Source organism: Sinohyriopsis cumingii, chromosome 2 (genome assembly GCF_028554795.1).
Source record: "Sinohyriopsis cumingii isolate HCF-2022 chromosome 2, ASM2855479v2, whole genome shotgun sequence".
NCBI classification, from domain to species: Eukaryota; Metazoa; Mollusca; class Bivalvia; order Unionida; family Unionidae; genus Sinohyriopsis; species Sinohyriopsis cumingii.
The window spans coordinates 33,787,421-33,815,085 of record NC_142962.1 but is presented as its reverse complement, the minus strand read 5'-3'; the positions used below and the strand labels follow the sequence as shown (position 1 = coordinate 33,815,085).

At 33.7% G+C, this 27,665-nt stretch overlaps 1 protein-coding gene across 2 annotated transcripts; it reads right to left on the bottom strand.

Moving 5' to 3' along the window:
- Positions 1-1,305: 1,305 nt before the first annotated feature.
- On the bottom strand, positions 1,306-24,963 carry LOC149804597 (N-lysine methyltransferase KMT5A-like). Of its 2 annotated transcripts, XM_089942076.1 has the most exons (9): positions 24,019-24,963; positions 22,255-22,294; positions 18,181-18,225; positions 13,797-13,899; positions 11,320-11,500; positions 9,306-9,510; positions 5,384-5,440; positions 2,911-3,054; positions 1,306-1,399 (listed from the first exon to the last, which is right to left on the bottom strand). In XM_089942076.1, exons 2-7 carry the CDS (start codon positions 22,285-22,287, stop codon positions 5,396-5,398), a joined length of 612 nt encoding a protein of 203 aa, XP_089798202.1. In that variant the 5' UTR covers positions 22,288-22,294; positions 24,019-24,963; the 3' UTR covers positions 1,306-1,399; positions 2,911-3,054; positions 5,384-5,395. The 2 variants fall into 2 exon arrangements, with proteins under 2 accessions (XP_089798202.1, XP_089798193.1); XM_089942067.1 differs by having other exon boundaries at positions 22,255-24,963.
- Positions 24,964-27,665: the final 2,702 nt, after the last annotated feature.

Below are 27,665 nucleotides of genomic sequence, written 5' to 3'. Positions count from 1 at the left end.
GTTTAAAGTCACCTTCGTTGCACAGCACATTCCAACCTCGTCTACGCTCCTGTGAATTCTTTGGAAGCAAAAGGATGCTTACAACCTCCTGTTCATCTGAATGACATGCTTCATAATGACGTGCAATCTTCCCAATTAATTTACCACAGAAACTGCAAGCATGTTTTTTGTCCCATTTCTGCTTTTTGGATTCATCAGTATTTGTGGTCTGAATTATGATTCCAGGTTGGTTAGAGAATCCCATACCGCTGATTACGGTACTACAGTCATCATCTGAATTGTCATTAACCATGTCTTTGCTCTGAGCATCTACTGGATATTTCAAATGAGACTGCTCTTCACTGCTCTGATTGGAGAATCCCATACCACTGAATATGGTAGTACAGTGGTCATCTGAATTGTCATTAACCATCTCTTTGCTCTGAACATCAACTGGATATTTCAAATGAGACAGATCTTCACTGCATTGGTTGGAGAATCCCATACCACTGATTATGGTACTACAGTTATCATCTGAGTCATCATTAACAATCTCTTTGCACTTAACATCAACTGGATATTTCAAATGAGATGGTTCTTCATTGATTTTCGGAAACTCCCACTCCTTACATGTGTACATTCCTGTAAACAGATGAACTAATATCAGTCACATCAGCATGTTGTTATAACACTGAGCAAATTTGTGGTCCACAGTTCTGACATAGCCAACTTTTGGAATATTATGCTGTATTATCGAGATTTCAGCGTGCCATATTGTGATTCTGAAATTTAACTTAGGTTGGAGATTTGATTTTTTTAAACTAACTTGTCCCTGATATTTTTGTACAACATGAATTGTGTTGCCTGCTCAAAAGCCATCATGAACCATGAGAATTTTCATTCGCAAACTTTTAACCCACTTAACAAAGATTCTAAATGACATTCACCTTGTCCTATCAATGCATGTGCAAACTCACCACATACCTATCAAATGTACACATGTATATAGTTCAACGTGTCAATAATAATTGCAAGCTATACCTGCTTTACCTTTTGAAAGGTCCGAGTGTGAAGTCAACTCAAACAATCGCTTGAAGGGTTTTGAAGCTATGAAAATTGAAATAACTTTAACCTAAAAACCTAACAATGTGTTCACTTGCAGATCTGGATGGCAACTTAACAGAACGATTAACTTTGTCTCAACTCTGTGAAACCATAAAATAGCTTTTAAAAGACTTCCTGGCTAGTTATCTGGAGTAAGGAGAGGAAATGATGGCAGCTGTATATTATCACTTATCAAATTGTATTTTTATAAAGTGTTTGTCACCGTTTAGAGCTGGAAACTCTTCCCAACTGTCAACACTGTAACTGCCTTGACCATCATCTGAAGGGAACCATGTAGGATCACCAGCATCACTGTCTATCAAATATTAAGAAAAATTCGAGCTAAATATGTAAACCATTTGAGAATGGAAGCTTAAAAGAAGACCAATAATAACCATTAGGAACAGTGTCATTGATTTACTAACAAAGAAGGAAGAAAATATTTGAATCTGATGCAACTCCTACAGTAGAAAAAATATTAAAATTGATGTTATTATTCAGAAATTTTAAACTGGAAAGCTGTTAACCAGTTCTAGGACTTATCTCAGAATCCAATCCCAATTATGCTCCTGGATTTTAAGGCTTTTTTGTTACACTGTTCTAAGCAAATTTGAGGGATGTCTTTGCTTTAGATTAGATGCCCCCCCCCCCCCCGAATAAAAGCACGCAGTGTTAACACATGAATTTTAAAAATCATTTTACGACATTTCTCAACAAGACATAATTGTGTAAAAACAAAATTAGGACACATTTAATACCACCCCCCATAAGATCACCAACAGAAGGACAAACCAAATACTATATGCCTTGTGATAAACCACGTACACACAAATCTATCTGAATTTGGCTGAATTCTTAGGGCTAGTAATATACAAGAATGTTTCCCATAAAATACATACATTTTAAGTTAGGTACTATAAAGCGTCCTTTACTATTCATATCTGTACATACAGTTGTCACTTGACCCAACTCTGTAAACTGAAATTATCAGTACAGAAGTTCACATACAATGAAGTATTAGATCTTGGAATAAAAGAATAAGAATAAAATCACTTTCAACAAAAACTGATATAATTAACTAACTTTAAATTGTCTTTTTATATCCTCCCCATCTACTTAACATCCACTCAATCCAAAAACATTTTACAAAGAAACTGGAAATGGGGAAGGATTTTCTAACAAACCAGGTGCTAGGGCCTTCTCTGGATCCAGGAAGCCAATCTCTTGTATGGGCTTCTTCTTACACAATTATAAGTCAAATTCACGACACAAGGACAAAAGCCTACAGGTGGCATTACTTCAAATGCAAGTAAAAATTGATAATCTTCATTGGATCAGTTGATTAAACACTGATTAAAAGGATGGACAAATGACACAAAAGAGAGCACTATGTTTCACTTCCAATAAGCAGGCTCAACCTTTCCAAATAAAATATATCGACGATAACAGAACCTGACTGATATTACTCTAATAAAACTCTATATCAAACCTGACTAAATTTATTGAAGTGTTTCAAAAGTTTTCCATTGGAAACCGAGTTATTTTTATGTATTAAAGTCAAACACGAACCAAAAATATTAGTAAAATATATTATACAAATGTTTATATCAGAACCTGGCCTAGATATTGTCCTAAAACTCCCCAACAAATCTGGTTAAAACTGGTTGTTTTTCAAACGCTATTAAAATGAAAAGCAATACAGAAGCATGGACAAGTTTAACACTCAATGTTGTATGAATCACTGTACAATATTCCTTAACAGACATACTTGTGAATATGTAAACAAAATGATGCCTATACCCTCCCCCCATGTGAACTATCCCTTACCATTTGTATCTATACCAGAGTTGTCACCTGACCTGTCATCTTCTGAAGATTCATCTTCTACCCCCTTGTATTCAGTATCTGCTGGAAGTATAATCTGTGGCTGTTTTTCACTGCTTCTAGCAGTTTCATTCTGGTTGCATAACACTAGAAAATGAGAAGTTCAAGAAAGTATTAGATCTTGATATTGTGCTACTTCAGAATATAAGAAAACAATCGATACTAAAAGTCTGATGTAAATGAATTTAATGTTGTCAAAGTCAGCCTTACACACACCCAATCCACATTCACTTAACATTCGCACAAAGCAAAGAACATTTTACAAAAACTGGATGGGAATATAAGCAGCTGGTTGGACATAACATTTAATTTGTTGGAATTATAAGAGTACAGGACACAAGTCCTCTCTTGGGTTAAATCAATAGGACATTTCTAACATTTGTCTTATATGGTCAAAACTGAAACGTCATCTGCCAATAATGGACAGGTGCAGCTTGTATATTCATAAATATATTTTGCTACTGAACATGGATATGATTACACTGTAGCCAAAATGGTAGTTAATGTGAATATATGGCATTGTGGTTCTAACATTGATTCATCATAATCAGAGAAAAAGACACTAATATCAGACCTCTGAAAACTCTAAACTTGAAGTTAAGTGATATAGAATCTTTACCAAGACATTAAAAAAAATCTGGAATTACTTTGCAGTTTATATTGAATATGCAAAAATGTTTAGGATCATCAAGTTACTAACAATAAAGTACTAGTGAATTTGTTGTAATTTCCAGTTTCAACAGACTTTATCGAGACTCTATAATAACATTTAACTACAACCAATTCTGTCAACATCTGGTAGGTATTTCACTAGCATTCCAAGTACTTTAATGTCAACAAGTTGTGATGTTTGCTTTTTTGAACTGTTCTTTTTTTGTCCATTATTAGTAGAAATAACAAGGCCAATCATGTCATTTACCATCACCTTGTACATCAATTGCCCTGCTTGTTACTCCTAAAACATGTCAGACATAAAATGGGTGTCTTGCTAAGAGTTTAACTGATATTTCAGATACATTTGTTTGAAGAGCGAAAACAGCTAAGACAGTATTACTACACAAGCATTTAAATAGAAAAGTACCCATGAATATCCCAACACCGAGTTTTTAGCCTTCAAGAACAAAAAATGAAACTATCAGGCCAAAACAAAGATTTCTAAAACTTCAGCTTGATCCTCATTCTCTTCGTCTAAGTTCATGGGCATATAAATGCCTGTGTGGCTCTCTGTACTAGTCATTTAAGATTGTCGGCATATTATTGTATGTGGCTGCTCATACTTGTCATTTAAGTACAATAGCATACTGATGCCTGTGTGGCTGTCTGTACAGATTATTTAAGCTGCTAAAGCAAGTACAGGTCACCAAAGTGATTTGCAATATACATCTCCTAAAGTATCAGTGGCCAAAATTAAGATATTGTCATGATATATACGTTCCCCTGAAAGCAACCAAATGAAAAATGATACAAGTACCTTCTGCCCTTTACCAGAAACTGATAGGTATATGACCAAAGAATGTTTAGTGTGGGGAAAAAGGTAAAACATACAAGTTTGAATGGACAGGAAAAAAACATTAACCAGTTACCAGTATCTGGTTTCTACTGAACAATTTATAAGTGAGAATTTGGAAAAGTTTGTGGAATTCAGGAAGCTATGACAAAACTGGAAATGGGTCAGCATCATCATCATGACAAATCTGGGTTAACTGGGTGATATATAAAGATGTTGGTCACTGGGGGAAAGTAAGGGTTAGCCAATCATATTCTATATGCAGGGGAAGTGGGTGTTGGTATATGATATAGTATATATATATATATGGATGCCAGACAGAGAATAGATCTGAAATAGAAAATGGGAACTTAATAGAGAAATTTCATAAAAGGACTTACAAGATATAGATATATACAAGATGGGAACTTGATAAAAGAGATAGAATACCTAATAGATATAGTGGAGTGATAGATATTATGAGATTGGACAACTATATCAAGAAACCATGTAGCTAAACTGTAGTGTAGAACTTGGATAAGTGACAGAACTTTAGTATGTGAATATCTGGATATAAACAGTTGTTTGCCAGAATGACTTAGTGCTTTAAATATTTAACTACTGAACTCCCTCACCTTGAAGCCAGAAGATAAGCCTCTGGTCAGTAGCAGCAGAGACCCCAGCAGGTCAAGAAGAAGACCCAACGGGTCAGATATATATAAACATAAGCAATATAACACAGAGACCCAACTGAAACAGAAGATTGCAAAGTATGCTGACAAAATATATGATGTCATGTTGTGATGGAAAATGTGACTATTATATTTGTTCTTACTAACAATTTAACTAGCAAATTAAACACTTATTAAATTAACTTTAGAAACAGACATGTATTGTTGAAAATACACCAGAATATCATTTAAAAAATACCTTGACTGGAGTTTAAATCAAAAGGGTCCAAGTCAATATCTTTATCCAAGTCATCATCTGAAAATATGAATGTCACACTTGTCAACATGGACAAAAATGGTACCTCCATTGTAGAGTGTTTATCAGATATGATCTTTCAAAACAGTAATATGAAATATTAATAAAATTCATAATGTTATGTATAAGAGTTCAGATAGGTGAGACAGAATGTAAATTTGTCATTAGGCCTCAAGATTATAAATCATCATCATGCTTGAACTCGTGCTCATTTCAAAACTTGCATCTGATTGGTCAGATGCTTGCAGTCAGTAAATCATATTACCTACATTTCTTGATGGACAGTATTCTCTTGGAGCCTAAATACGACATTCTTAACATGCATAAAGTCTTTCCAGCAACCCTTTGCGAAATAAAAGGGATAAAGGGGGGTTGTTTTAAAATAAAATAGAGAAATTATAGTGGAAAATAGGGATATTTTTTTATCAAGAATAGCAAATTTTGTTAACAGCTGAGAGTAATGAAACCCTCATTTGAACTATGTTCATAACTTTCAATCAAAACAGGTTCTTAACAGCCAATTTAATCATACCAAAACTGGGATGGAAGGGTCATTTTGAAAAAAGTATGGGAAAATATGCAGTCTGACAAAAAAGCAGGAAAAACTAAGCCACTGAAAAGACTATGTCAAACAATACATTTCACTATCTGCATTTCATGATAGATTTTTATAGTCTTCCAGGTATTGTGGAAGAGCGAGGAAGAAACTGCATCAACTTATTGCTGCCGTTCTACTTGAACCAACTTTACAACCTTGCCAAGAACAAAATTATAGGTCACCTCTGATATAAAATAATTTTTCAGTCTTAAACATGCACACAACGATCCATTTGTATCCAAAGCAAAAACTTAACAACAAATTCAATTAACTCAAAAAGTAAACTGGCAAGCTATGCTTAGAAATGCAACAAGTACAAGACAGAAACAAACAAAAACCATCCAAGTCACCTGTATCATGAATGCTTCTTGAGGTACTCTGTTTGTAGTTCTGTGATGAAAAGTGTACAAAAAATTAATGTAGAAAAGGACTAACCTTTTAACTTTTTGCACAAATTTGATTCAAGACATTCATTTGTATCAGTCCTTAAGACATTTAATTGTGATTGCTTGGGAGGTAGATCAGTCTCAAATGTGAGTTTTGATCCACCAGCTGCACCTGGAGGGGATTTGCTGCTGACAGAAATTTTCTCAGAATCTGTCTTCATGCAAGGAAGGTATGAATAATTGTTCAGGATTCCAACTTGTTTGCATGTGACGGGTTTATTTTTTTCTTCTTCCCATATGTAAGAAAATAGCCTACTCCCCAATCTTCCTCTCATCTGAAAATGAGATCTAACCAGCTGTACATTTTCAGAGGTTATACTTGGAATTTTGACCTAAAACCTTGGAAGTCCGAGGTTTTTCTATGGTTTTCCTAGGAAAACCTGGAAAACCTTGGACAATGCTGATATTTTGTCCATGGTTTTATCAGCAACCCTCAGACATTATCTCAAATATAATTTAAAAAAAGAAGGAAATACCTTGGACAAAGCCTTGGACATGATAATGTTTATTTTTGGCTCGGAAAATCATAGGAAATAAGAACTTAGTCATTTTGTAGCTTGGACATAGCTCGGAAATGTAGACTGATAACATTTTTTTAGCTAGGAAATGGACTCGGTCTGATTTAACTGTGCACTAAGAGATTTCTACATATTTATTCAGAACTTATTTTAACAGTTTATTAAAATGAATAATGTTTGTCATTACCAAAACAACTTACAAGTCAGGGATTTGAGTAAAAACTTGGCTTTAGTAATGTTGACTGATTGATATGGGTTTTACAGTGTACCATTTCAGTTCAGGCAACATGGTGCCAAACAGATCACATATTTTTGGAGACAAAAATATGAGATAAAGATCCGAAACCTATATACATGCTGCAATCCCCCAGTTAGAAAAATTCTTAGTATTCATAATCACTTCATACAATCACATTAGTTTAACACAGTGGTCCCAATTCTAATGCCCTGTAACCACACATGACAACTGTAAAAAATATATTTTCTAATGACTGAATCTAAAGTAAAGTCTTCAATGCTTAAAGGGTCACATGACATTTTTCGCAATTTTTTTTGATTGTTAGTTACAGGAATAATAATTTAAAATACCAGTTTAGAAGGATAATGCACTATTACAATGTTAGTGTACAAATGTTTTCTGAAAAATTGCATGGCACTGTTTATTTGTCACATTAGTTACAAAAATAATAATTATAAATATACAACGTAGTTTGAGCAAAAATTACATGGATGTTTAGCATGGCACTATTTTTAATTATCATTTTTCGTATGACAGCTGATAATAAGCACAGTTACAATGAAGTTTAATCCCTTTCAAAATGATTTTGGAAAAATGCACCAAACACTTCAGTGTTTTCTGACAATAAAATGTATTTTTATATTCTGTAATATTGATTCAATTCTTGGTCTGATGTTTTATGTCAGGGAGTTGTCTTGTCTGAGAATTCCTTGGACAATATGTCTGAGGAATCCTCAGATGCTATGTACAAGTAATCCTTGTACAATATATCCGATGAATTCTCAGAATGCTTGGAAACCATGGATATCTCTGAGGATTCCTAGGAAACCTCAGAGTATTGGTTACAAAAAACTTTAGAAGTCCGAGGTCAACCTTAGACTTTTGAGAGTAAAAATCGTGGACATTAGTATAAAAAAAATTTGTCCTTGGACTATTACATAGGAAAGTCAGCAACCAATACTCCGAGGTTTTTCCTAGGAACATTTGTCCAAGGTTTCCTAGTAAACATCGGAACATGTACAGCCAGGTTATTACACAAACCACACATTGATCTGGACTTCCATGAGCATTTGGGATCCATGATCCATTTGTAACTGAACACGCATTTCCTCATCAAAACAGACAGCTAAGTCAATATTCACAATGCTTCATCAGTAATTTGCATGGACTGGTTAACTGATAGTGACCTAAACTAGGTTTGAAAATTTTCAAGTAAAAACCTATTGGTCTGGCCATAAGGCCAGGGATAAGACAATGTTTATCTGAAGAAATTAACGTGTCATGCAAAGAAGGATTAGAATGACGGTTAGTTATCAACTTATCCCAAAATGATTAAATAGGTAAATATGAAACTTTAATAGTACTAAATCAGATATTAGAAAACTTCAAGATTTTTAATAAATGAGATGTGAACGCAAATGTAAGTTTTTCAACTTTTCATGTTCAAGGGGTTTACATGACCAAACATCAAAATCAAGGGTTTATCAAAACTACTCTCTTAATCTTTACTATTATTTTCATCAGGAGTTAACTCTCTAGTAATTGCAATGGTACATATTTTATTTTATTTATATTACAGTGATGAAAACTCACACACCAATCTGAAATTGCAAACATCAAATAGTATCTGTTCACTCCAGCATATCAGTCGCATATTTTGTTTATCAATTTAATACATTATGTTGTTGGAGAATTACACTTTTGTTATGTCTTGGACAATATTGATCTTGTTTCGGGACAAGTTAATTCTGTCTACTTGTTTCAATGGTACACATGTACATATGTATTCCATAATTATCCAAAGCCTGATAAGAACCACCACTTTACAACTCAAGTATTAATACACTGTGCAAATGTTTTAATTTAACAAAATTTTGAGGACAAAGACCCTGAAACTTATATAAGGTCTTGTGGTCATAAACTTGAATACAAGACTTTATTAAAATGCCATAACTGTATCAATAAATTATAGAGAGACATGATGAGCTTTTGAAGAAGTTTCCCAATATATATATATCACTCAACAATTTGCGGGATGGGGATAAATTAAATATGAATGCGCTACCTTATTCCGCCAGTACAAGTTCTTTCCATCTCCATAGTCATATCTAATCTCCTCACCACTGTCAATATTTCTGGTTGCAAAGAGACAAAGCCTTGGGTAAGAATTGTACACCTCCAATTTCATACGTGCATTGCATGATTTTGTGCGGTCTGCAGCATCATTCACAAATTGGCACACGTGTCCTCTTGTAGATGTTGCATCTATACTAAAGTAAAAGAAAATGCAACTTACAAAAAGCTACATCTTCCAATCCTCTAAATAGATCAACAATCATAGCAAAGATCTGTCCATGCTATCTACTAAAACAAAACTGTCAAGTCACATTAACCTAGATACTAGAGCTGAATAGGGAATACCAGCCACCCTATGACATAACAAGTTCTTAAATTATAATTACAATGCCCACATGTCTACATCAAATTTTAAGGGACAGATCTGCAAGACACTAGTGGCCTTTTGTCTGATCTTTAATGCACTGAAATAGTTCAATTTAGTACATGTATAATTACGTCTCTGTGCAGATGTCTTTACAATGCAAGTCTTAGAGTGTTGGGCTTTACACCTCAATGATGCTATGGACCACTGCAAGGTGGTGAGTTTGTTTACTGAATTCAGAACATCTGAATGGTCCTTATTACTCATTCTTATCTCACTTTCATCTGCATTTGCCTAAATAATCCTAATATATAGAGAATGGGCTGTAAAAATACTTCATTATCATCCTTTCCAGTGTTAATACGCAATTTTCTACACCGCTGATTGAATACAAAATTTTCTTAGTCTATGACATGTATCTGGAGAAAATCTGAATATTCATCAGCAATAATAAGCCCATGATCTCTTTATCCAAGTTCAATATTTGGTGGAGAAGGAGGTCTATTATTGCCAACACCCACAACCCTGATAAACTGAAATCAGTCTGTGAACTCAGTCATCTTAATTAAAGCGGTCCTGAAAAAGTGTTCTTTTGAATTCCGACTAAAAATCAAATGAATGTACCACTAGAAGCTATTCTCCGTTTATTTTCAAACTAAGTATGACCAAAATGTTAAGTGCTGAAGATCTACTAGGAGTGAAAAAGGACAGTAACTCTTGTTCAGCTAAATTTGGGGATTATGTATAAATAAACTGTATAAAACTTTTTGCTGTAAGAAAATTGCATGAAGAGACTTTCAGTGTAACTTGAAAGGTGTTCAACATCATGCACACAGCCAGTTAATTTAAACATGCCCCAAAAAATCTAATTTAATTAGACTGAATTAAAAGATTGCAACTATTATATACAACAATTAGTACACAATTCCCAAACAAATTACTTGGCTGAAAGGATTTGTTTTTTGTCTCTGATATGACCTCTACTCTATACCATGTTTTGAATGGCATGCAGGGAAGAAGCCACTTTCACCTGATTGGTTGCACAGGTTAATGGAGCCACTCTGCTGGTGAAAATGTGTACTCATTGTAAGCAAACACTAATGTGTGTGTGTGTGATTTGGATTTTTAACGTAGCTTTAACAATTTTTCAGTCATATCGCTACAATGTCTGCAGTGTGGCAGTTTATAGCAAACACTAATGAATCAAAGCTTAATTGCTGATTATAGGTTCCATTTCCATTCAAATTTCCAGCTAGCAATACAACTTTCACTAAACTGATTGCAGAAATTGGAATTTGTGCATTGATTTATTTCTCATTTGCAACATAAAACAGACCAAAAAAAAAGCCTGTTTTATGCTAAACACTAAATAATAAGTACAAAAAAATATTCCTACATATAGCACTCATATTATCCTGCAATTTCAAGGTTGAAGCTATGTTCTGATTCAAGGAACAATTTACTATCACATGGAGAAATTTTAGGTGTTATCAGCAATTTTCGTCTATTTGAATTTCTCTCTGTACTTGCTGCATGAGGTTTTAATTGTAGACTTTTTAGCCCACAAATCCTTGCAGTTTCAGCCCTGATAATTGTATTAAATCTTAGATATATAATAATTATATTAGCTGAAACTTACTAATGTGTCTTCTGGTGATATTTAAAGCCAAAGAGATAACATCTGTTGTATTTATGATTTCGTTGTTTCCTGCTATATCTTTTCTCCCTTCTCTCAGCCTCTAATGTGTCAATCCTTTCCCCTACATACTCAAGTAGAAAATCACCTCTGTTGAATGCCACATTTGCAAAGACACCATAACCTATAATGGGCAAAAGGCAAAAGCAACAAATTAAAAATTAAAATAAGCATGCAAAGGTGTTCCTAATAACCAAAGCTTAAAACTAGAATTTTATGAGGATATATTTTGTGTAATAAAATTAAGCATTATTTTGTAAGGATGTTACACATAGTTCAAAAATCCAATAGCCTGACACCCGGGACCTCTCTAATTTCAAATAAGCGAGGAGCTCGTCAGGTGTATTGAAAAAATCTAATTTTACCTGATAAAGCTCAGATTATGCTGATGAAATGTAGAAATTTATTTTTAAGATGTTGACCTGCCATAACATAGCATGTCATGCTAAAACCAGGATTTCTATTCCCAAAACCCCTGACACTTTGTTTTAAAAAATATGATTTTAAGTAATCTTCGAAAATAGAACAAAAATAAATACTTCAGCATATACCCATTACATGTAGCATGTATAAATGGTAAGCAGTCATGACTAAAGTTGATGTAAAACTCCTTCTGGCAGTTTAAATAAGGCAATTAAAAGGCAAAAAGGTCAGGTATAAACCACTATTGCATGATTTACTTAACTGGCTCACAATAGCTAATGTGGTGCATTTGAAGACTAGTGGGTGATCCCACTGTGCTAATTCGCACAGGTAAAAAAGGTAACCAAATGGAACAACCTAAAAAAGGTAAATCAAACAGATGCTAGATGCATGTAAAAAGTGTTCCAACTGGAAAATGGGGTCCCATCATCCCAGACACACAAAGTTGAAACTGAGGTCCCATCAACACTTAAAATTGGGGTCCCAAATGAATATATAGTGTTTGCACATACTTTAAATGCAATGCCTCAAGTGCAACAAAACCTGATCACCATGAACATGGATAAAGCACATGATTAATGCTGAAAGAACACAAAGCCTTAAATGACTCCTGGAGTTTTATATTATTTTGTTTTGTCTCAACCACTAAGATAAATTTAAACTACTCACCAACATAACCAGATATATATATATATATATATATATATATATATATATATATATATATATATATATATATATATATATATACATATTTGTTTCTAACACATCTTGGTTGAACCCAGTTTCACATCAATGCTGGGTCTGATTTTTGGGTAACAGGTGCTTAAGCAAACTGTATTAAAGAATACTGACTAGTTTGTCAATGGCGACAACTTTTCTTTTGAAGTCAGATTTTACCCCATATACATAAAATGAAAAGCATGATTTTTATGGCAGTGAGTAGCTTGAATAGTGTCCAAGTGTTGAAGGTGATTTAGGAAGCAAAACAAGTAAAACTAAATTTCAGAACGCTTTCTTTGACAGTTTTCTTTGTGAAGCATGCCAGCAAAAAGAAGGGGGGGGGGGGAGGAGAGGAGGATTTGATTCTGGACACATATGGCAAACAATTTATTGGCTAATGATGTCATTTCTGTGTGTACCATCAAACAGGAGACCATCTTTATGTTAAGATATTCGACACATTGAATTGAACCTTCCAATTAGTTAATTGACCTATGCTTTTCAGTATGATTTTATCAATGGAATAGATTGGCTGACAGACAATAATACGTATGTGCTTGTTTTTTGAACAGTTGCTTCGTGTTGTTTAAAAGATTAACTATCCGTACTCGACAGGCATTTAATTGTAATCCGGGCTTGTGGAATTTTAGTTGGGGCTTGTGATTATTTTGTAGTCACCAGCCCATGGCATTTGTTGACATTTTTAATAGGTATCTGCTTTAACACAAGCAATAATTTAAGAAAGAAAAAAAACAAAAAGTGTTCAAACTGGAAATTGGGGTCACATTATCCCAGACACACAAAGCTGAAACTGGGGTCCCATAAACGCCAGTTAAAAATGGGGTCCCAAATGCATATCATGTATGCACAAATAGTTTATTTCCCTAGAATACAAAATGAAAATTGAAAAAAAAGTATAATAATGTGATTTAAATCCCAAACAGTGCTAAAAGTTCGATCACAAATCCAAATGTATAAAAAAAAACTGTTAAAACTGGAAATTGGGGTCCCATCACCCCAGACACACAAAGCTGAAAATGGGGTCCCATAACACTCTTAAAATTGGGGTCCCAAATGCCTATAGTGTATGCACATGCTTAAAACTGGGGTCCCCAAAATAGTGACTCAGTTGCACAAAAACCCAATCATCATGAACATGGATAAAACACATTACACTGTATTAGTGTTGAAAGCACACATGGCCATAAAAGACCCATGGAGGTTTATATTATTCTGTCTTTAGTCACATACAAGGTAAATTTAAATTTACTCACCAACATAACTGGATATGTATCTTTTTTCGAACCCATCTTGATCCAGCCCCGTCTCACACCAGTACCGGGCCCATTCTTTGGGTGAAAGGTTTCTCATGCCAGCCTAAAACAAAAAAAAGGTCCAATAAAGAGTCAAACTAGACTTAAAATCATCTAATGGTCAGAATCCAGAATTATCTGCATAATAGACTAGTCTACATTTTTTTAAAGATTTCATAATTGGTGGCTATAGCACTTATTGGGCTATAACTTATTTTAAATTACATGCCCCCAGCCCCTTTAAATGTGTATTCTGGGCAAATGTTTGTCAACAATTAATTGGTAGGCCTATGTGTATGAAGTCAATTAGGTTACAAAATAATAGGTATTCTATTTATAGCATACTTCACTGTATAACTTTGCTAAATGTATATTATCTGTCTACAAAGCCATACATATCAGGTAAACGGTTAATTATGCATGGTATTCTGCTTTGTCTACTTTTAGGGGCCATCCATTTTTAGTACATACGCATGGTGGGGGTGGGATGTTAACCCAAATGCGTACGCCTGTGTATGGGGGGGGGGGTCTACTGATAATGTACATACGCATAGGAAATGGGGGGTGGTGGTTTTGAAACCCCGATAATGATTTCTCTAATACGTAACCCTTTAGAGTTAATCCGTATTGCATGGGGATGACTAAGGTCTCGACTATTAAACCAGTAAGTGAGAATTGTCTGCGGGATTCGATTGATAGTGTTAAACTTGGCTTGTGATTTTTTTAATATATTCCCAGTGATAGTGATTACATCCCAGTCAACAAGCTGTCATCTATTCAAGTTGGTGCAACTGGGTTACACACTTTGTTTATTATAGAGTTGATCTCTGTGTGTCTTCTTTGAATTAAGCTTTTGACTTTCGTCTCTGTTTAAATGATTATGTTTCTGGATGAGATAACGCTTTCTTTTATTTCATTAACTGTATGATATGCATGTGCATGTGATCATCAAATGTAAAATTTTATGGGATTTCATGTTTAATGATAGAAGGATATCTTTATTGCTTTATAAATGCATACAATAGTTTAGCAAGATCTTCTAATAAAGAATAGAATATGTACAGTGACTGGTTATTTTTCTTGAAATTGTTCTGCAACTGGACTTTGGAAACTGGTCTTTTTGTACAAACCTGTTGAGAAACCACCAGTCTTGAGAGACCGTTTTTTGCTGGCAGAAGGGGTTGTCTCTCGTAACAGGTTTTGCTGTAATAATTTCTGCGACATTATTTCTGAAACTTCATTATTGTACTTGGAGATATTATTTAAGTTTAGTGCAGTGGTACCTATGATTTGAATCCAAGGGCTGTACTTCATTCAGCGCAACTTTAAACCTTCAATATAAATATGCACACTAGCCTGAATGTGAGCATTTACCGGTAACCAAACCCTATTGTTGCTGTCATACTGTAAGCACATTTTAATATGGAAGGTATTTACAATTTCAAGGCAAATAAAGATGTAATTACTTCTGCATTGATACAAAATTCTAATGCAATACTGCATAAACAAGCTATTAAGTAGAGTCAAAATGTACGGGTTACTGTTAAAGCAACCTGTGAATGCCCAAATCTTGCCATCATCTGATTAAATTGTACACAAATCTAAATTAGGCAGAAACAAATAAATTTTCTGACTTTTCAAGCAAAGTATATAAACTTATAACATTCTTGTAATAATCACAAATTCCATCCCCGAAAAAGGCATAGACATAAATTTTGCTAATATAAGTTACCGTATTTACCTTATGTTTTCAGACACCATTGTTTTCGGGGAAATATAATATTTAAATGCCTTGTAAGTTTTCGGACATTGCTCTGCTATAATTTTTTCTACAATTTATGTTTTCGGACGGAATCTAGGAAGATATGCTGCATCGTTTTGTATGTAAAATTCACAGCATGTTTGCCGTTTATTTAACTGATACAAAGTTTTGCTTCATTTGGTCGCCACGGAATTTTGCTCTCCGGAAATTCTGTTGAGACAAGCTCCTTGGCATATATACATATTTCCTCAACACTGGCTGGAATTTGTAAGTCACACTGAGTGAGCACCCATTGAGCTATCTCATCATCCATAACTTGTACATATGAAATGGTTCATCCACACTTAGGCAAATGTCTGTTCAAGTTCAGATCTGCAGAAAAGTCAATTTTCATCCAGGTACTCACAGCGGATTTTGGAATTTTGAATTTTTCCGTTGTAGGTCTAATTCCCATAAGTTTTGCATTGTTAATGATATCCTGCTTTTGCTTTAATGTATAATGTTTATAGTGACCACATACAGAACCAGGTCGAGCACTCTCTAGAGCAGCTTTCTTAGTAGGCAGTTCTTTTTGTGATGCATCCTCATAATCATTAATTCGAGGTCGCTTCTGTGGATGGCCTACTGGCCTCTTTGGAGACAATTTTGGCAAGGGAGAGTCTCTCCATGAACTAGGCAGTGCCTCCTCGCTTGTTGCATAACGTATGATAAACTTATCCATCTCAATTATTACAGCACTAACAATATTAAGTTTCACAATGACAGCTATCCAGTATATAAACTTTTGATAGTGGTGGGTATTTTATTTATACTTTATATTTTAATAGCTTGATTTGGCTAACAAAAATATGATTGGTCAGTGTAGACATTGTTACACATGAAACCACTTTAAACAGGTGTGACAGTTATGGCTTTGATTAAAAACCATGATCTCTGCTTTATATCATTAAACAATACATCAGAGTCGATATGGATTAGTAAAATTCACTGGCATTGTGCAACAAAACAAACCCCTTATCCCTAAGGCATTATATACCAAGGTTTAAACATAGTTATTTTTCTACAGGTAATAAACCTCTTTGTAGACAATAAAAAAATTTGATTGTGGGTGCTAAATGTTTGGTACATCGTGTGCTGTTTTAATGAAATCCAGATGGCTGCTTTTTATTTCTGAACACACCTGTCAAAGAAATCCTGCAAGTTATATTATTAACAATTATCATCTAGAAACCTTGAAATCTTGGACATGCATCAAAACAATCTTTGAGCAGTCATTGTTTCAAGTCACAGCTCTGCTCACTTTGAAGCTACCCTCGGTTAGGTGGGGAAAAAAAGAGAGAACCACAACAAATACATCACTTTTTTTATTAAAAAATACAACATATTAATCACGTTGACTCATATTTTTCAACTTTCTTGTTATTTTTACCCTTGCTAGGCATGCCTACAACTCACCCCATATGGAGCCTCTCACCCTTGGTGCTCTAAGATTAGAAATCATACATGTACCAGTATTTCTACTCTCGATACTAAAATGTTTCTGTTCTAAATATCTTAAGAATTATAATTCCAAAGTCTTTTTATTTCGCTTGTATTAATATCTTAATTACACAGAAATAAAGCTTGCGTGCGTTTGTAATGTAGACTTTAATGATCACTGATTAGCAGATAGTTAAACAGTGGATTGCAAGATTACTAAATTGGCAGTTCTTTTGGAAAATATGCACACAATCGTGGCTCTAATACAGGTATGGCTGTGTTTTCTGGTGGATGGACATGTATCAGATAGACAAAATAGGCAAGTAATGACCGTGTTTCATTCATTATCCTTTCCGTGGTATTAGACAATATACTTGTTTTACTTCATGGCTGCATGTCGTCATGTGAACTAACAGTAACTTTGTTCTTGTTAATTATTTGTTGCAGTCCGAAAACATACGGTAGCATAAATAAATGCATATAGAACTTACTGTGTGCATCGATGTCATCTTGGGTTAGCTTATACATGAGTCATGCACTTTATGTTTTTATCTGTTCAGTTATGGGTGGTGGTTTCAGCTTATATGTGAACAGGCTTATTCACAAGTATATGCGGTAATTTGCAAGAGTTCTTGCACATCACTGATCTCCAAGGCAAATGTATGAACAAGTACAAATTTTGAACGATTTGCACTGGCAGTATCTCTGAACATGGTTACAGGGAGGGATACCAAAAGTTTCAAAGATACCACCAGATCATATATAGTATTATATGCAAAGGATATCAGGCTCACATGCCCAAAGACCCACCCTAAGGGCCAATATCAAAATTCCAAACATGCTGGCACAATCTACATACATATCTGGTTTCAATCTTTAACAATGAAGTAGGAGTCATGGATATTACACAGATGCATGTTACAATAATATACTGACATGTACTGAAGCAAAGGGACAAGAAGTATTAAATGTATTATCCAAAGTCAACAAGGAACCTAAAGTATTCTAATGAAAGCAACATTGCAAATATAAAGGTAAGTTTTTTCCTAAGATTAGTGCATAATAAAAGTGGAAATATACTGTGCTAGTTAAATCATTAGTTACCTTTGATCTTGGCTCTGCAGAATTTCTCATCAAACTTTCTTTTAGCTGCAAAATATTTTGTCAGCTTGATATTAAGAATGTTAATACTAGTATTCACTTACTCTCCAATTTTAAAATCAAAATGAATCAAGGATATAAAAAATGCAGAACAAGGCAATTCATTTCATTTATCAATTTATAATTTCTAACCCGGTTGTTGCCAGGTGGGCCTTAATATTGTCATCTTGTTTGAGTTTAAAACCAAACATATGTCTCTGTAAACAACCAGACAGACAGCTCACTGTCCTTTGCAGGTTTCAAGAACAACTACAGTCCATTGTCAAGAAAAACTGTTATCTGCATCCAATATTTGTAATGTCTAGTTTCAATATTTTTCTAAATGGAATTGAACAATTAAAAAAAGTGCAACTCTTGCATAAAAGTGTTCTAAGGAATTTAGCTCCCAAAAGTTAACTCCAGAGGCAAACTGCTAGGTGCTCCGCAACAGCATACATGCAGAGAGATCATAGAGAATTGTTAGTTTTACCAGTGCCAGTATCCCATTAGTCTCAATGATAGCACTTTGACTTGCCTATCTTTATAGAGGAGGCTACTTATAGTAAATCAGCTATTTTTGGCTTTGTATTCCTCAATTAAGCTGAAATTTGTCATAGACGTTGTTATTAAAATTATGTATATAATGGTATAAATTGTATGAAACACACGGAAACAAAACTCAGGCATAAAGAGAAAAATAATAATTTATTAACCATTTTGCTTCTTGTGTCATTTATAATCCATAAAATCCATTATGACTTCACACTGAACAATTCAAAACTTCAGCTCAAGAAATAATTTTAATTCCACTTGTCATGTCTCTTGCAACCTTTAACCCTGTGTGAAACTGCAAATAGAGTAGCATATTTTTCTTGCCCATTACATTCCTTTCTTTGCTGGAAATCTCCGCTGAGCATTTAAAAAGTAAAAGACTTGAAACAAACTCAGAATCATGTACACTCAGATTAACTCAATTCATTTTCTTAAAACATTTATTTACAATTTTCTTCAAAAGATCTACAAGATTCTCAAGGGTCTCTAAGGTAAATTTCTCCTTCAGCATTTCATGAATCTATGTAATTTAAAATCTGATTGCTTGAACTGCCTGCATAATGAGAAAATGGCATGAAATCAACCAATGTTTTGTGCCATTTTAACTTGTTGTGCGGGATGTAGGCTTAGACTATTGCTCAAAAGTGGTGACCTGGATATAATGCAAACTGTGCAAAGAGTGCATAGCGGGAGTAGAGTAAGACGAGTTATTGAAGAGTTAAGGAATTATTCAGTGCAATTACCAAAAACCACAAACTACATCACATCTATTGTCTGAAAAAATATAGACCGTCCCATGCAATAGTTTAGTTTGGTTTGAAACACACAGAAGATGACAGTGTTAGGGCCCTACGAGTGAAAGATTAGAAATTATATACTTAGGAATGAAATGACCAAGTTTTGTACATTTTTTAAAATATGCTTGATACTTTTCATTCTTAAAATCGGTAAGGGGTAGTGTGTTTATAAACAAATGGAAGGGCAAGCAAATATTATAAAATTATAAAATAGCATTTTATATGTACCAAGTACCACTATCCTTTTTTGCCTAATTCCCCAAAACAGTGGCAGGAGTGCTGAAATATTGTCCAAATCAAGTTGTCCACCATCAAGTAAATTTAAAATGTATTTGCATAAAAGACCTGCTGGTCCCAGACCTGCCAACCCTGACAAGTCCATCTCAGTAAGGCAGTTGATATTTTTCTGTAAGATCGACCAGTTTTCAGTAAGGTGTAACAAAATATCAATCATTGCTACTGTATAGCTGGAAAACGTAATTAAAAGTTCGACGCATCAACGATAAACATTATGTTCAACCGAAAAGTTTGTTAAGTATGAGTCGACTTTATTTACCACTAGTACAGTTGCACAAACTCAAGTTCCAAATCCTATGCAGCTCAATGGCTCGTTGCTATCTCTCAGCTTGATATAATTCTTGGAAATTATTTTCCATTTCATATGATGACGGCAATCATATCTCCCAACTCAAGGCATACTCAAATTGGCATGTGATGTCCAATAAATGTAACTGTGTCCTTTCCAGCTTTTATTCACAAGAATCTGAATATTCTTTTTTATTCTTCAGTGTTGATTATTAACCCTTTACCTCATAAAGCGTAGTGACAAAGTGCAGCACGCTATAAATAGAACACCTGTTACCTAGCCGACCGCATACGCATGCCTGTGAATTGTTAAGCAATGAGTGGTGTTACGCTTAACATCAATTTTAACCATTTGACATTTTTGGCACATACATATTAAATGTGGACAAATTTAAGTGAAGTCCGATTGTTATAGATGTGTAATTATTTTTCACGGAAGAATATTTTATGTGCTTTAAAATCGAGAGAGAACTCATTCACCGTCATGTTAGTGAGGCCGCGTGACCGATCATAGCTGCCATTTCCCATACTCGAAATTTACATGTTTTTCGTCTGCTGCGTCTACATCACTAAGTTATCTGAATTTGATAATCAATAAAAACTAATTGCTGCTTACATAAATATTAGAGCCTTTACCTAAGTTACTGAATCTTTCGTGGTTGTGATTCTAATCGTGAAACTTCGTAAGTACTGAATAAAATCCTGCCTGTGAACTGTTAAGCAATGTAGTGTATGTTACGTTTAAAATCAATTTTAACCATTTTACATTTTTGGTACACATATATTATATGTGGAAAACTTTAAGAGTAAAGTCCGATTGTTATAGCTGTGTAATTATTTTTCACAGAAGAATTTTTGTATGAGCTTCAAAATCTTGAGAGAACTTGTTCACCGTCATGTCAGTGAGGCTGCGTGACCAACTGTAGCTGCTATTTCCGATACTCAAAATTTACAAGGTTTTCACGTGTGTCTATATCACTAAGTCATCTGAATTTGATAATTTATAAAAACTAATTGCTGCCTACATCAATATCAGAGACTTTACCTAATTTATTGAATCTTTCGTGGTTGTTATTCTAATCGTGAAAACTTTGTACGTACTGAATGAAATCCGTGGCTGCCATTTTGGAGAGAGGAGATTACGACCCAGTTACTTTAAATAGCTGATATCGACCAGTGCATGAATAGTGACCATGTGATCTGACGTAACTGTCATTCACAGAAATGAATGTAGTATCTAATAGGGGGTTTCCCTGAAGGTGGCGCTACGAAAACTAGCTCAAAATGGCTTTTGTTTACAGCAGGCGTCAAAAGGCGCTTCCATGCGAATCTTGTAGAGGCGTCAAAAGGTGCATCTATGCCAATGGAGTAGAGGTGTCAAAAGACGCTTGTATGAGGTAAAGGGTTAACACTTGTTTAGAAGTTTATTTTCTCTTTCAATTTAAACCTGCATTGCTTTCTGGACGCCATTTTTTTAAAATTCTGTAACAAAAATGAACCAATTATCCGGATTTTTCGGTAACAATCATTTTCCCGTTGTTTTTGCTAGTATGCCTTAAGCTTGTATTTTAAAGGTAACTTTCGTAAGACTTATGGCCAAATCATAAGAGTTGGCAGGTCTGTGGTCCATATTTTCATAGGTAAAAAAAATAGTGGAAGACTTAAAATGTTTACTTTTATTAATCTACACTATTTATAAATATTAAGACAATGCTGTGGACTGTTCAGAATCTGCCGGTGGAATTACATGTTTGATGACCATGCTGGCATAGCCACTATATTATTAATGGAAAATCTCCCATTCTAAAAATAGCTATGTCAAAACCCTAATGAACTCATATGCTTAAATAAGGCTCTCAAACTGTTAGGAAATATCTTTAAAAAAGCAAAATAATAATAAAAAAGTAAAGTTATGAACAATTGCAATTATCAGTTTAATGTTGCTTTTTTCTTCTTCAGAGTTATCATGGTATAAACTGTCAGTTGCTGAAACACAACATATAATGCCGGAAAAGAAAACAGCTGCATTCTCCATATTGCCTCCATTCATAATTTGCAAGTTCAAAACTGCAGAAACATTAAAAACTTTAAAATGTCAACTTACAGCCTTTTTACCACGTGTAAGTGCCTCTGTCATTTTGATTCTGAAAAGAAGAAATTTCCAGCTTAGAAGATTGTAGCAACTTGTGATGCATACAAAATAGTCTGAAACTGAAATATCCATGTTTACCTGCCAAATCTTTTGTTACCCTTTATATCCTCTGAACAAAATGGAAATTCTCTCCTTGCCAAACACTCCTACAGTCTAATATTAACGTCAAGTATGTGATGGATGTACGATAAAATGACAGCTTAAAACTTTTCAACTCTGCTGGAATAAAAATAAACGCTAATCTGTGGCTACTAAATTTGCCAACTTATCATAATAACCACAGCCGTCATGGATGCAATGGAGTAGTGAAAAGTAATATCAGTCACTATAACAACAGTTAACAAGTGAACTTTGGTCAGACTGAACAAATAAAATTCAAGTCGCCAATGCCTTAAATGGTAAATCAACTTGTTGATTGTGTTAATTGAGTAGTACCAACATTCTGCACTTATGGCACAATAAATGCTCACTGTGCAAATGGACAGGTGTTTAACCACTTCAGGGTCCTTAATCTATTTAAAATTTCTCATGTCATTTGAGCCTTGACCCAATAATCTCAAGTCAAAATTCTAATCTCAATAGTCAATAGGTTTAAAAAAATAATTGTTAGCTCATAGCTAGGATTTTTCATTATTTGTTAAGATTTACTATTTCATGCTGACTAATAAGAAACACATTTGATCTTACAGTCCATGAACTTTCACTTGAAAATCCATCAATATAATGAAAACACGCTAAACGTGTTTACTTATTACTTAACCAAGTACGAAAAGTATCTTTAAATGGTCAACTTTCTGAAAGTAAAAATATTAATATGGGCATACCACACAGCGCTCCTCAGACTTCTGTTATTTGATTCCTATTTATCAAAGATTTACTTCTTAAGTTAAGGAATTCAATGTCTTCCACTGAACTTTCTGCAGACGATACTACTCTGAGTTGGGTAAAACAAAAATGTAGTCTAAAATAATTTATAATATTACTTGTCATTTTAAGCATATGTGGATGAAGGTGAATCTGATTACAGTCGCACTTTCCATCCATATACCTTAAATTTTATCACAATAGTGAATATATTCCAGCATTCTAGGAAAAAAAACATTTTTGTCCTTGTAAGGCTGCTATGTTAACTCAGTTAAATATATTTTCTTTTAGATAAGGATAAGCAAAAAGATAAAGCAAACTTTTCTGATTTTTATGTATTAATTTGTATAGCATAACATTGTGTATCTTTGAACTGTCTTATTCCTTCTCTTTCTTCTCTAAATATTAAATATTTTATTTATATAAATCTATTATCAGGAGTCAATATTTTACGTCCTCTTTTCTTGACCCAATGTAGTATCTATAAAGTCTATATGATGACAAATTTCCTTTTAAAGTTTTTTGATGACATTTGGTAGTGCTGAGCATTCAACAATCATGACTGAATTGATTTGGTTACAATATAGTAGTACTAAATATATAGAATTATAAGTAATATTTAATTTAATAAGAGTAAATGAGCTTACATGACCACGTTGACATGCACTTTAATTAACTTAAGAGTAATCCATGTCCAGTTCATTGGAATTGTTAATTAGATATGTCTCATGCTTGTAGTTATTAATAATGTATACAAATCATGTGAGCAGTCAACAACTGAGAAAATGGAGACTTAAAGTGTTAACATTCATCAATTACTGATTCAAATCTAGTCTACATGTATCAATATACCTCTAAAGATAGACTTAATATGTGTATTTGATGAATGTCTTTGAGTATCATCATGACATAGTTTCGGAGCAGCCATTGTATTCCACTGATATCACATGATATCACGTAGCTGATAATGCAGTTTTCGTAAGTTTCCTTGACAGTTATGTCACGCTTTGCTGCAAGTATAGAAAATGCTTTGAGCTTGTCTAAATCCCATAAATATGTACATTATGCATAACAATGACCAAAACACATCAAACTGCCGGTTAGGAACCGCTGTATTATTTGTATAACACTTAACAGACACACTTAAACCCAATTTATTACTGTTCTCTTTGTATAACCAGCATATAATATAGCATTTCTTTTGTTGCAAAAGCAATATTAATAAATATTTGACCCACCATTTTTTAAAATTATGTTTTATTGTTCTTCAGATTGAAAACGACGAAATCTATTCAAATACAAATATTGCGCCCGGCAAATGTTTTAAGCCGGTAAAAGTATGAACCGTTCAAAGTCAATATCAAAATATAATTTCTTCCGCTTGAATGAACATCAACCTAATTAAAAAATGAGGCAGACATAGATGATTTTTTTTTAAATGAAGGCGTATTAACAAAAGACTTTAAAAGCACCTACCCGCTCCTAAATTTCCGAAATTTTCTTCTCGCCTAGTTCCATAGCATGGTGCCGGAAACAAAAGACGCGCATGCGCGAAGACGGGATATCTAATTTTGTGGTCAGAAGACGGTATGCTTTTTTTCGGTGTGAGATCATAGCGAAGTAAAAGGTGAAATAGGGGTCATTTTTAAAAACTATTTTTTATAATAAAACAGGGATAGTAGATTTTATTTTTATGGTTTTCGGAAGTGGGGTCTTTTGTAACTGGGGTCTTTGCGTGATGAGACCCCAGTTAAGGGGGAGAGTGTTAAATAAAGACCCCACTTGCTACAGAACACACACGCACACACACACACACACACACACACACACACATATATATATATATATATATATATATATATATATATATATATATATATATATATATATATATATATATATATATATATATATATATATATATATATATATATATATAATTAGCACAGTATGCTTGCTTATAACACTGGTAATAAGTCCAATCCCGTTTTTCAGTATTTGACCAGTACGGTGAGTATGCAAGCATTAAACGGCGATTTCCTCTACCATCATAACTACCCAAGTAAGTGAAGAAATAAACTGAATAAATGTAGATACACTGTTACGGCACTTTAAGATAAGCTGTTAACAGCCTGTACGATCGCCGTGAAAGAGGAAAGTCGTGAGCATACTGTTAAAGCAAAGATATAAAACGCGTGACCTTGACTTTAAGGTGAAACTATTGAGCGAGAAATCCACAATGAATTGTGCCTGCTTAATAATTATTCAACAAAGTATGAGGAAATCCATGAAGGGGCTTGCTTAAGAAATATAAGTAAATTTGAGAGATAAAGAGAGGGGGGAACGTGAAAAAAGACTTTAATGCCAATTTTCTAAATATGCTACAATGACCTCAAGATAAAAGGCCAGCGAGCCAGAATGGTCTTGACTTAATAATTCACCCCAGGAATGAAACAAAAATCCATCGATCGATTTAGAAAATCTAAGCAATCGAAAACTCTTAAATTAAATCTTTACACTAACTTTCAATGACTAGCCTTGATCCAAATGTCGATGATGCATGAACGCGTCACAGTGAAATGCCCATGCTTCATAACGATTCATTCCAAATATACGAACCCATGAAGGAGTTTCGATATAGAAGTTTGAAGAATAAAAACGACGCCGGTTTTCTATGGCTGTGACCCTGTCTCTGACGTCGTAAAGGTGTGCAAGCGTTTTGTGGCATGAATTGTCTGCGATTCTTAATGAGTCACGCAAAGTATGATGATAATCAGTCGAGGGGGAAACAAAATAAATTTTTTAAATAAATATAAAAATTAAAAAAAAAACAACAACATAGAGAATAGGAAATATAAGCAAATGAAAAACCATAACCTTATCAAACTGTTAACGATGTCGCCACCGGTAAATTGCTATGTTTCGCGTCCCAATAATAATAATAATGATAATAATAATTCATAAAGCCTGGCTTGTGCTTTCGTTAGAAACGTCTTTAATAATACTCGTACAAATATTCTGTTAGAGAAGCAGTTTTATGTTACCCAAACCTTTTTCGTGTGTGTGTAGATTACGATAAATTTTTGAAGACGAAGAGAATGAATCCATATTATATACAACCGTTTAATGCATCAAAGTAGAACTATTATAACTGCTTTTTAAAATTTTCATAATAATGTAAGTATTGCCACCCGTACCATCCGTAATCAATCTGCAATATAGAATGCTCGAATCATCTGCTTGGCGTGTATACCCCATGTACCTCAATGCCAATCAATCGCGTAAAAATGGACCTATGTTTATGTGATTGATTGGTATTGACGTATAAATATGATAAACGTTAACAATATTTCATTAGTTAATGCCCACTAATAACAAAAATATATTTGGTGAAAGTTATTTTTTTATGAATTGAAAGAAATAAAGAGCTTCTGAAATAGGGACCAAATCAATCGCTTCTGTTAATGTGTTCCAGCGTAACCAATGGAACGTAATATCCAACGTTATTCCGACATTTTGATAATGTCGTTAGCACAAGAACTTTAAACTTCGAAAGACAAATATGGGAGGTGGAGGCATGATTTGCTCGTCGGATGCAACTTGAAGAAATAGTGATAGTATGTTATTTATATCTTTAGTTGAATAAATTCTATATAGTCTGGAATTCAAGTAAGATTCTTGCATGCCATAATCTTAGTGTGAAGCTGACCTTGATAGCGTTACCATGTTACCACTCCAGTGGGAACAGCAGACACATCTGTAGCATGTCAAAGGTTGTTATGAACAAAGTTCGAAATTTTAAAAATAGTTCAAATTTTTACTAATCTTTCATCAGAAAGGATTTTACTTTATATTTATTTCATCTCACTAGAAAATTTGAAAATATGAGGTGTATATAAAAAATTCTGAATATGTGACATTTTTTGTTTCTTTGAACCTATCAGTTGTTATGTATACTAAATTTGTATTGTTAGCTAGTTTTTTTAAGTTTTTTTTTTATTTCATTAGATGCTACTGTAATGTAACATTGTATTCTGGAATTAAACTTGTTTAAAAATCAAGTTTAAATTCTACTTGAAAGGAATTTTTTTTTGTTGTAATTATTTTACTCTATAAGCAACGAATACATTCATAAAATATTCTCTATGTGTATTAGTTTAATATCAGGATAATTATTAATAGTTGTAAAGATGTTTATTTGGGTCTGGATCTAAGTTATTCAAATTCCTCTACAATTTGCCTGGTGTACCGGACATTGTCCAGGTTCTGTATTATAATTTTAGTAATAGATTTCTAATAATAACTAATATTTTATTTTGTAAACATTAAGAACTTTCTAGAAGGTTACTTTCATCAGGCAATGTTTTGCTTTATTTAAAATAGAAAATGTTAATTGTGATGTGAAGTCAAGTACTGGACTATATAGTCTTGTCATTTAAAAGATTATTTATTCGTGCTTAAGATATAACAGAATCAATTAGTATTATTGTTAAATTTAG